The 12,177-nt window shown below is 45.0% G+C and overlaps 1 protein-coding gene across 5 annotated transcripts in view; it reads right to left on the reverse strand.

The window, feature by feature from the left end:
• The window catches only part of MTMR12 (myotubularin related protein 12), a 77,008-nt gene that overhangs the window by 17,125 nt on the left and 47,706 nt on the right, over window positions 1–12,177 (reverse strand). For all 5 annotated transcript variants that reach the window (XR_014831104.1, XR_014831103.1, XR_014831105.1 and 2 more), the window contains one exon: window positions 7,218–7,293. Coding sequence is in view for 2 of the 5 variants with exons in the window: in XM_085002037.1 (XP_084858163.1) it covers window positions 7,218–7,293 (76 nt within the window). In the remaining 3 variants the exon portion in view is untranslated. The remainder of the gene's footprint in view (window positions 1–7,217; window positions 7,294–12,177) is intronic.

Genomic DNA, 12,177 nt, shown 5'->3' on the forward strand with positions numbered 1-12,177 from the left:
ATACTCACAATGAAAAAGACTGATTTAGTCTTAAAAACCACCCCTACCCCTACCCCCAGGGCTGGGCAGTCACACTCAGACTCGCTTATGGTCTAATATATACCTTCTGACTTGACTTTAATGTTGGGAACCTGGATGATGATAATAAAAGCAGTATTACTATTATCAGGATAGAGGCTATCACTGGAGTGCAGCTCATTATGTCAGGGTTTTACGTGAATTAAGTCATTTGATTCTCACAAGCACGCTCTGAGACAGGTAGGTGTGAGTATTATCCCCATTAGTGGCAAGAAACTGAGGCTTGGAGAGATGGAATAACTTCCCCGAGTTGCATAGACAGCACCGCGGTGACTCAGAAGGCTGTGCTCTACCTGAATGACCAAAAGGGGGCAGCTCCCATCATTAGAGAAAGCTCACACTAGAAAGAACGCAGTTGGTTATTCCTCATACATATACAAGGCTCATGTGTGCAAGGCGCTGAATTAGGCTGTGAGAGCATGCAAAGGGGGCTAAGATACTGTGTCTACCTTCAAGGAGCTTATACACTAAAAAGGGAAATACATTTGCAAATACAACAGAAAGCTGAAGGTGGTAAATCACAAGAGAAGGGGCTGTTCAATGGACAAAAAGGGAGGGCAGTGGAGGAAGAAATAGTATGAATGCCCACCAGGGATGGACCCAAGTGTTCAAGGATTTTTCTGAATACAGTGGAAGTTTCATTTGTTTGCTGTTTTACAGGAACACAAGGTGATAAGAACTGATGTGCGGGCAAAGGAATCTGCCAGAAGAGCCTGGAAGGGAGGACGGGGGAAGGCTGGCTGGGGCAGGTAAGCAGAGCTGTAGACTCTGTGCCCTGTATAAAGGCCTGGTTGAGGGTTTGCAAGTGGCCAACGCCCAGCCCTGTTCTGCTGACGGAGCCCTGGGGCCCTGGCTCAAGGAAACCTGAGAGACTTCAGCTGCCCAGAAGAGGCACCCTCTCACCAGTCACCTGCAACATACACACCATGCACAGCAGCGGCCTGGGCTGGAAGTGAGAGATCAGCACAGAGTCTGGCATGATACTCTGCACAAGGCTTGGGAAGTCAGAAAGGGAACTGGTTTGGGCTTCAGGGGAAAGGGGAAGAATCAGTGCTGGGTATGCTGGGTGTCTACTGTCCGCAGGACAACCACGTGAAGACATTCGGGGGGCGCCTAAGATGAGGGTTATCAGCTTAGGAGAGGAAGGCAGGACTGGAGCTCTGGACACGGGAGCTGACTGCCAGCTACAGCAGAAGAGACACTGGGCCACCCTGGAGCGAGGACAGAGGGACACACAACTGCTTCAGGAGCTGTCAAAAAGAGCGCTGACTCTAAGACTCCCAACGAGACAGCAGTGTTAGAACACTGAGACAAATCCAAGGGCCCTTGGCTGCCCTCTTACTCCCTTTTCCAACCTCATGCTAAGCACTGGCACTCAGCCCTCTGCTAGTCTGACCCCCAGGCACTGCTGCCCCATGGGTGCAGCTCACTCTGAGAAGGGAGACACTCTAGGAAATTCAGTGCTCTTAATCCTTTTTATCTCCTCTCCGGGGGCTTTTGGTGACATTCAACCATAGCTCATTTTCTATGGGGGGCTCATCTATAACCGCCTCCTCTCAGCCAAGGCACTAAGGGGCAATTCCCTCACACTCTCTGCTTGAAACAGTAGGGAGAAAACAAGCAAAATTCCTCATCAGAGAGAGACTTCTCACAGGAATTTAGCACAAGGCGCATGTCTTCTCTATTGTATTATGTACAATTCTTTGTCCGGGGAAGCACCACAGAGTTCTTGGCATGAATGACTTGTCAACAGACAAGAATCAGTTTGATGATTCTGTTTATTTTTGAAAAGGGAGGGGGGAGATTATTCATTATTTGGTACATCTTTTATTTTTTTTGGTCTTTTAAAAAACTGAAGTGTAGCTGATGTAACATATTATGTAAGTTACTATTGTACAACATAGCAATTCACAAATTTTTTTTTGTCTTATGTCTTTTGAGGGCCGCACCTGCAGCATATGGGGGTTCCCAGGCTAGGTATCTAAGAAGAGCTACAGCTGCCAGCCTATGCCACAGCCGCAGCAACGCGGGATCTAAGTCACATCTTCGACCTACACCACAGCTCACGGCAACACCAGATCCTTAACCCATGGAGCGAGGCCAGGGATCGAACCCACAACCTCATGGTTCCTAGTCAGATTTGTTTGCATTGCGTCACCACGGGAACTCTGAGATTCACAATTTTGAAAGATCACACTCTATTTATAGTTATTATACTGGCCACATTCCCCATGTTGTACAATATATCCCTGCAGCTTCTTTTATACGTAATAGTTTTTGCATGACTTGGTACATCTTAAGGTGTCTCTCTTAATAGAGCCAAAGAGCTTTCAGGGAACACCTGCAATTGGAGGTCAGAGAGCCGTGTAAGAAGGAAGGGAAGGAATTACCAAGGAGCTAAGAGGACCAAGACAGCACTGTATTTCCAAAGTCAAGACAGCAATTTATTTTATTTTATTTATTTTTTTTTGTCTTTTTGCTATTTCTTGGGCCGCTCCCGTGGCATATGGAGGTTCCCAGGCTAGGGGTCTAATCAGAGCTGTAGCTGCCAGCCTATGCCAGAGCCACAGCAACACGGGATCCGAGCCGCGTCTGCAACCTACACCACAGCTCACGGCAATGCCAGATCGTTAACCCACTGAGCAAGGCCAGGGATCGAACCCACAACCTCATGGTTCCCAGTCGGATTCGTTAACCACTGCGCCACGACGGGAACTCCCCAAGACAGCAATTTAAAAGGCAAAAGAGGGAGGGTGTGCTCAGCGCCCAGAACTACAGTGCCAGCATACAGAACGGGGGCTGGGCGGGCTCAGGAACCCTGGGAGGTCCATCGGCAGAGGTGGAGCAGAGAGCCTGCTGCCAGGGGAGAAGGTAGAGAGGCAAGTGGAGAAAATGAGTACAGACCTTCACTATGTGTGGCAGTACAGTCAAGGAGAGCAGGCCAGGACTCAGCTCTAAAGGGAAGGCTTCTTTGGGTGAGGGGAGATGAACATGAACGTGTGAATGTTTGAACGTGCCTTCCACAGAGCAGAATTTCCGGAGACATACGCAGAAGGGGCAGAGCAGAGGAAGCGGGTTCCAGGCACATCTAGGGCAGAGGAGATGAAGAGCCCAGGCCAAGGTCAGGACTGGAGATGAAGGAAACAGGAGCACAGAGATGGACAAGGGGGTGGGAGAGACGAGAGAGCTCTGTCGCTTGCTCTCCAAGACCCCAAGGAAGCGAGAGAAAGGTGGTTACCCAGAGTGAGACCTAAGGATGGAATCACCGAGTTAACACGAATGAAAAGGTGTTTGCACTGAACCCACAGAAGCATGACACGGGAACCAGAAGGAGAACCCTAACCAGCTGCTGAGCAGAACCAGGGCCCAGGTGAGGCAAGGTACCAGTTTTCATGTATCTCATTAAGTACATTCTGCAGTTGTGAATCATCTCCAGGAGTGTTCACCAGCCCCACAGCAAAATAAGCAAGGAAATCCATCAATCCTCGGGGCTGGAGTACAGCACAGGGCCCTCCAGGAGCCCAGTCTCTAGAACGGCAGCAAGGACATGACTGGTGTCACAAATGAGGCAGGTCTTCCCTGAAGAGGAGTAAATGAAGGCAGGAAAGCACAGACCTGGTGAACAGTCAGGGTGAAAAAGCAGAAGAGAGATACAAAAATATTCTAGAACTAGTGATAACGGTTGTCCAACATCGTGAATATATTAAATGTCACTAGTAGTAAATTTGATGTGGTGTGTATTGAGAGCTGTGTTCCCTGAGTGCATGTGTAAATGCTGTTTTGTGTAATATTTTTCTACTGTCCATCTCCACAAGCTCCACTATGACTTTCAGGACCTAAAATTAATCAAGTGAGAACTCCCTCCTATAGTTTCTAACAAAGTTCTGTTGCTGGCTCCTCGGACCAGACTGTCTCAGGATAGTTTCTACTTCTCAGACCTAAGGTCTGGCTAGAAGAGAGGATGAAAATTTCAAATAATGCCGGGTGGAGAGGGACCCTATTCCCTCAATGTGTAGACAATTCATCTTAGTTTCCTCCCACACGCATACCCTCTTCTAGATTCATCTATGACAGGCTGAAGGATGAAAACCCTCATTTTTTTTTTTTCTTTTTCTTTTTGCCTTTTCTAGGGTCGCACCCAAGGCATATGGAGGTTCCCAGTCTAGGGGTCTATTTGGAGCTGCAGCCGCCGGCCTACACCAGAGCCACAGCAACACCAGATTCGAGCCTCGTCTGCGACCTACACCATAGCTCATGGCAATGCTGGATCCTTAACCCACTGAGCAAGGCCAGGGATCAAACCCGCAACCTCATGGTTCCTAGTCGTATTCGTTAACCACTGTGCCACGATGGGAACTCCAAGACCCTCATTTTTATTCTTCTAAAACAGCGATTCTCACAATGTACACTACAGATCCAAACACCCTCATAGAAGGCCCGAGAATAATACTATGATATGGTTTGTCTTTTTCAGTGTGTTGACATTTGCACCAATAGTGTTACAACTGCTGGTGCCTTGGCACCAACTAAGGCACTGCTACCCATCGCCCTGGTCATCACTGTACCCTTCTCTGCTACGCACTTGCAAAAACAAAACTTTCACTCAAGAATGTCCATAAGGAAAAACTAAACATTATTCATTACATTAATATTTGTCATTACATGTTAATATTTAATGCTAATTTTTTTATATCTATGAGATGGAGTGGAAAGTGTTGTCTCAGGGAAAAGCACTTATAAGACTGTGAACTAGCTGCTGTCTCCATGGCACTCAAACAGTAAGAGACAAACTCTGGGTGTCTGGACTCTGGTATCCAGCAGACATTCATTCTTAAAAAAAAAAAGCAAGCCTATATCACTTTAAGGAAAATAACCGACAATTTGTTGCCAATGATAAAAATTGAACTTTCGGAGTTCCCATCGTGGCTCAGCAGTTAAAGAATCTGATTAGCATCCATGAGGACACAAGTTCAATCTCTGGCCTTGCTCAGGGGGTTAAGGATCTGGGGTTGCCATGAGCTTTGGTGTAGGTTGCAGGCATGGCTTGGATCCTGCGTTGCTGTGGCTGTGGCTGTGGCGAAGGCCAGCAGCTACAGCTCTGATTTGACCCCTAGCCTGGGAACCTCCATATGCCGCGAGTGTGGCCCCAAAAAGCAAAAAAAAAAAAAAAAAAAAAAAAAATTGAACTTTCAAGCAAAAATAAGACTTCTGGAAAACTAGCCTCTGTCTTTTTAGCTGGACAGCTTCCTAATATTTAAAGACTTTTCTGAGGAGACAGGAATGATAGTAATAAACACAATTTTTACATAAGAAAGCACGTCCCTAGACAATCTGTATAACCTAGTGAGCCAATATTTTTTAAATAACCAATGTATTATATTCTAAAACTATGCTTTTTTTTTTTTTTTTTTTTTTCTTTTTAGGGCCACGCCTGCGGTATATGGAAGTTTTCAGGCTAGGGGTCAGATCAGAGCTACAGCTGCCAGCCTATACCACAGCCAGAACAACGCAGGATCTGAGCCAAATCTGTGACCTATACCACAGCTCACAGCAAGGCCAGATCCTTAACCCACTGAGCGAGGTCAGGGATTGAACCCTCATCCTCATGGATACCAGTCGGATTTGTTTTTTGCTGTGCCACAACAGGAACTCCCACATGCATGTTTTAAGATCCATTCAGAGTGCAAGACAAACCAATGGATTTTAAGTTAGTAGTGAATGAGACATTCACTGATTATATTTTCATATTCCTTACGGCAGTTAACCTTTATGAAAATACCACATCAATTTTTTGGCGCACCATCAAAGAATGGTATTTTCCAATTATCTGAAAAAGCTATCAATTAGTTCTCCCTTTCCCAAATACACATCTGTGTGGGGCTGGATCTTCATGTACTTCAACCACACCCAACATACCACAGCACACTGAATGGAGGAAGCAGATACAAGAATGCAGCTGTCTTCTATTTTCAAAAATGCAAAATCATACTACTCTATTTTTTGGTTCTGGACAATACAGTGATTTTTCATAGAAATATTTATATTAACATGAAATGAGTTTATTACTAAAAAAATTAAGCAATTTTTCAGTTTTAATTTTTCATATGGCAAATATCAACAGATACAACCACATAAACAAAAACTCTTTGAAGTCCTCAATAAGAGTATTAAGAGTCCTGAGACCAGAGTTTGAGAATCACTGCTCTAAACTGGTGGGGCATGAGCCAACTCTGGCCCAGAGACATGCTTTATAAACATCTGAATCAGCTGTAAACAGCTGCATACATTTAGAAATTAGGAAAACACATAAAAATGTGTATCTCTGATTGCTCCTGAGAAATGAGGACATCTGGCCAGATAGATTAGGCCTAAAATCCCACATGGCACAACCCGGCTGGCACAGAGGGGCAGCCACCCCTTTACCCTGGCAGAGGGTCCCTGGTTCACTGCAGGGGCCACCCTCATTACCTGCCTGGCCTGCATGCACTTCTGGGCATCTGACCCCTGCTTAACACTCCCACTATGGGAGTGACCTTTTTTGGTGAACCAGCCATGCGCATAGCACAGCATTTATCTGCAACTCTCATTCTGTACTAAATTCCCTGCAGGGTTGGTAAACTCTCAACCACCATGTAAAAACTAGAATAACCGCCAGAGTCTTGCTTTCTTTGATCAGTGACACATTAAATGTGGCTCCCATCCCAGTCCATTCCATTCTGTGAAAACTAAGTCAGCTCTCCATGCTGTCTCTGGGAGAAAACTCAGCCGTGTCCATTCGAGATCAATGGTGCAGGCCAAAAAAATCTTAAACCCTACAACCCTTAGAGGGGGTCAGCCTCCAAACAATTTAGGTGTTAAATCAGGCTGGCTTTCAACACCAGACAGATTTGTAATCCTGCTAAAGCTCGTTCAAGACCTCTCTGTTAAGAGCTCCACTGCATCTGTGAAAACTTTAGTACTCTGTCCCCGGGAGCCTCATGCCGAAGAGGCTCCTCTAGGGAGTCCCCAAGATATTTTTAGATTGCTCTTGGACTGAGGACAAACTCTTTAATACCAAAGCCAAGGGTAAAGCAGCAGGATAAACTGCCAGGATGGGCCGATGAGCAAACTATGCTTTTAGGGTTTCCAGATGCACTTACTGGTATGCCGTGACCCTGAAAGCGTGGCACATCCTCTTCAGGAAGCGGGGTGGGGACAACAAAGTATGCCGGCAACCTAGAAGAAAGAGATGTCATTGGTTTTAGCGTTGGAGTTAATCACTAAATAGGAAAGCTCAACATCAATGAACAGAGGAAGTTAAGCAGAGTGTTATGACAGGGACCATATTTCCCTGTTAAGAAGAACCAGCACAAATGAATCATCTCTGACCAAATCAGTCAGGAGGCTGGGTTCAAATGCTAGCTCTGCCTCTGAGTCTGTGCAAGCCTAGGTAAGTTAGCCCACCTTTCTGGGTCTGTCTCCTCATGTATAAAATAAGGGAATTAAGACATGTTATCTAAAAGTATATTTATTCCAAAATTATAGTGATCTTTCTCATCATATAGTGACAATATTAATACGTGTGTTGCTTCCACTGAGATAACATAAAAACCAGTAATTACCATGACTGCTGCCCAGATATTTCATCAAGTGCTCTGACAACACTTAAGTGCTCACTGTATGTCAGACTCTGTCCTCATCTGTTCTAATTATTGAACATGAATTATTCATTTAATCCTCCCCAGACTCTACGAGGTATGTACTTTTTATTATTCATTCCCATTTTACAGATAAAGAAACAGAGCTCTATCTAGGCCCTTCCCAGGTTAGACAACTTGTCTTAGTGGAGCTGGGACCTAGACCCAAGAAGTGTGACTTCGGTTTCTACAGGGGAAGATTTAGGTTCTGAAAATAACAAATGTGTTAAGTAGTAGGATATGGGAAAGCTAGATTCTTAGAGCTGTAGAGATCCATGACATACAGTGACACTGTCTCCTCCTCTAATTAATAGGTGCAGGGTTTTTTTGTTTTTATCTTTTCGGGGCTGCACCCACGGCATATAGAGGTTCCCAGGCTATGGGTCAAATCGGAGCTGCCAGCCTATACCACAGCCACAGCAATGCCAGATGAGAGATATGTCTGCGACCTACACCACAGCTCACGACAATGCCGGATCGTTAAGCCACTGAGCAAGGCCAGGGATTGAACCTTTGTTCTCGTGGATGCTAGTTAGGTTCGTTTCCAATGAGACACAACGGGAACACCTAGATGAAGGTTTCAATTACTAAGGCCACCTGAGTTCTATCACTGTCAAGCTGTAAACAGCTTTCACTAAAAAAAAGCTTGAACTTGTTTAAAATATTTGTAAAATATATTTGTTTAAAATATCAAAGAAAGATGATTTTCGAGAAAAAATATTAAGTATCAAATTCTGATTTATATTCTGATAATAAAATACGTTCATTTAAAGAAAAAAAAAAAGCTTGAATTAAAGCCCCATGAGAATTAAGGTGCCTATGGTGTAAAAACTACACTGGGAAGTGATCAGGTGGTGTTGGTATGCATGCTGCATGTTTGAGATAAATTTCTGAAGTATTAGTTCATGGGAAAGTTGGATTTTCCAAGTTGAAGAGATTAGAATTTGAATGTGATCAAGCCACCAGGTCTAATCAATTCATAAGGGATGGAGCAACATTTTAAACATCACCATGGGGGTGTGACCATCAAAATCCGGAATGCAGGAAACTATTAGACAAATGGCCTGGTTCTTCAAATAAATTCCAAGAAAAAGATGACAGTGTGAGAACCTCACAGATTAAAAAGCTTAAGAACCTATCAATTTTCAAGATAGCAATTTCACTAAATCTTGATTAATGTTAAAACAGATTAAAAAGATGAAAGAGGAGTTCCCGTCGTGGCGCAGTGGTTAATGAATCCGACTAGGATCCATGAGCTTGCGGGTTCGGTCCCTGCCCTTGCTCAGTGGGTTAAAGATCCGGCGTTGCTGTGAGCTGTGGTGTAGGTTGCAGACACGGCTCGGATCCCGCGTTGCTGTGGCCCTGGAGTAGGCCGGTGGCTACAGCTCTGATTCGACCCCTAGCCTGGGAACCTCCATATGCCATGGGAGCAGCCCAAGAAATAGCAAAAAAAAAGACAAAAAAAAAAAAAAAAAAAAAAAAAAAAAGACGAAAGATAATTTTTTTTTTTTCTGAGTGGAGATAGAGATTAATTTTGACCAAAGTATTCAGCCTTCGTCTCAGGTGACAGGTAGGTTTCTAGGCAAACAGCAATTCTGTGCTGTCCCCCTACTCACCAAGTAGCTGTGTGGTCTGGAACTGTTTATTATGTCTTGCCGAGAAGGAAGGTTTAAGGGCAATAGGATAACTAGTGCTACCCCATGGAGGGTGTGCCAGAAAGACAGATTGTTTTAAACATCTATTAGAGTGGAGAAATCTGAATACTAGACTGGGTACTGAATGACATTAAGGGGTCAAAAAAATTTTTTTTTTGGTCTTTTTGTCCAAGGGCTCAAGTATTAAATTTGAAAAGTATGCTAATGGTTCTGGCTTTATGGTTATGTTTATAAAAAGAATGCATAATTCTTAGAGATGTAACACTGAAATATTCATAAATGAAATGTGATAAGTTCTAGGATTTATTTCAAAATGTTTGGGGAGACAGGTATTGGAGTAGGTAGAAGCATAGAGAAAATAAGACTAACCATGAATTAATAACTGTTGAAGCTGGGTGATACATAAAAGGGAATTCATCAAATTCTCTTTTCTTTTATACTGCTTGAAATTTTACACTAGAAAAAAAGAAAAGAAACCCTTACAGGGAATTCAAAAGGAAAAAAAGCTCCCATAATACTGTGATGTAAAACCAGGTCTGGGAGCCACTAGCCACTGGTCAAGGCTAAGGTACCTCAAGCCATTAAAACTTAGAAGATTTATTTGACTTGTGAGGTTCTGAAGTGCTTGGAATATTTTCTTGCATGTCTCCTCAGGTGCGTGAGCTTACTATCCCTTCTTCAGGGTTGTCACTGAAGTAAAGGCCACTTCACAGACCACTGGCTCTCAAACTCAGGCTGCCCATTAAAATCACATGGAAGACTTAAAAACTCCCAATGTCTAGTCTCCATCCCAGAACTATGAAACGCTCTCCAGGTGTGCAACCAGGATGAGTGCAGTTCTTGTAGAAGCTCCTGCTACTCTAAGTGAATAGCAACAATCACCTGGATGCTTATAAGGAAAGCAGCTCTCAAGACCTCCAGGGTCAGAATCTGCATTTCATAAGCTCCCGAGGTGATGACGGAGCAGCACAGCCTCCAGTGAGGAGCACGGCTCTAGATGGCAACTTACAAAAAGAACAGTGTCCCCCAACCCTTATAGGACAGTCACCGGTGGGGTTGGTTTAAAATCAGATTCTCAGCTCCTTCCCCAGAGGCTCATTCTTCAAAGCTGGGATGGGGCCTCACTGCTTTAAAAAAAAAAAAAAAAAAAAAAAAAATCTGCATGTCTTCCCCAACGTGTGAGGCTAAATATTTTATGATGTTGGTTAACCAGTTAATTTTTTTCTTAGTCTTTCACCAAAGCGGGAGGCGGGGGGGAATATCAGAACCAAGTGTATTAGCATGTCAGTCACTGCAGAAAGGAGGCTGCAGAGAGGAGGACAGCTCTGTACCAGCAGAGGAGCTTGTCAAACCCTACCCTGTCCCAGGGAACTCAAGGGGGTTCTGTGGAGGCTCTGCTGTGAGACCCCCAACATCTACAAACAACTATCCCTCCCTGAACTGATCCTTTCTGTCATTAGGATAAGTTCTGAACACAAAGTAAACAGCCTCTCAAAACACAAGCTGAATTTGTCTAAGGAAAGCTGCATGATCCACTTAGGCACAACCTCAGTTAGGGTGAGGGAGGCGCCCCAGCAACAGCACCAGAGCAGCAGTGTCCTCCTGCGGCAGCATCAATTCATAGCTCTCCTGTGTGACACATATCCTGCAGGCTTGGGACCTCCTCGTACTTTCCCAGGGAGGTGGGGCATGGGAAAAGCTTTCTAGGCGAAGGCAAAGTAGACAGTCAGTTTCTCATTCTTACCCAAACTAACTGGGGTCTCCTCTAACTACTGGGGCTTTTGTTAATGCATTCATTCTGTCTCCTATTTATTGAGTGGCTCTTCTAACCCAGGCACCATAGGTGCTGAGAATATCAAGATGAACAAAAGCAGTGTCCTTGATTCCCCAGAGCTGATGGGATGCAGAAACAAACATTAACCAGATGGCAATAGAGATTAAAAAGAACCTCGTGATCGGAGGCAGTGCTATGGAGACAGGCATGCAGTGCCAAGAAAGCGCACCAGGAGGCCTGCCCTAGTCCTGGGAGGACTCTCTACAAGACATGCCTGAGCAGAGACCTGACAGATGAAGTGGAGGTAACTCACTTGCACAGCCAGAAGCAAAAGGTCATCCCAGACAGGAGATGGCTTGGGCACAGCCCGATGGAGGGGGTGGGGATGTATACAGGGCTCACACACAGCTGTCAAGTCAGGCAGGAGTCAAGCCACCAAGGGCCTTGTAGCACCTGTTAGGAGTTTTATCCTCGATATCATGAAGAGGAGGAGCCAGCGAAGCAAGGGAGAGGATGACGAGAAGCACACCAGAGACACTCAGCCTGCCACACGGAGAATGGAAGCTGGGGGCCAAAGTGGGGCAGGGGGAGACCATGGGGGCAGCTACCACAAGTGGTCCAGGTGAGAAACAAAGCACAGCTTTTCCTCTATCATCCCCACGGGGCAGAAAAGTGGGGTGAGTGCGGGGCTGCGGCAGTGCATGGATGGGGCATCCTGGGGTGTTTGCACCAAGGACTCTGAGCACCAAAAGTTTGCTGGGGTTCTATTTTCCCATCCACCTCAAATTACAAACACCCCCAACACCCCACTCCCACCACCTTTTCTACCTGGTACGTTTTTGATGTGATGACGCAAATACCAAGAAATTTCATCAGTATGTGGCAGGATTTAAAATACAATCCTGGGAACTGGGACGCTTTCCATTAAGGTCAACATCATGTTACAAAATATTTCCTCCTAGGGGCAAGGGTGTTGACCACCTGCTGAGGAAGG

The sequence above is a fragment of the Sus scrofa genome, chromosome 16, assembly GCF_054392235.1.
Source record: "Sus scrofa isolate SSC_HxYL_T2T_F1_AM1 chromosome 16, Sscrofa_HxYL_maternal_Yorkshire_Landrace_v2.0, whole genome shotgun sequence".
Taxonomy (NCBI): Eukaryota; Metazoa; Chordata; class Mammalia; order Artiodactyla; family Suidae; genus Sus; species Sus scrofa.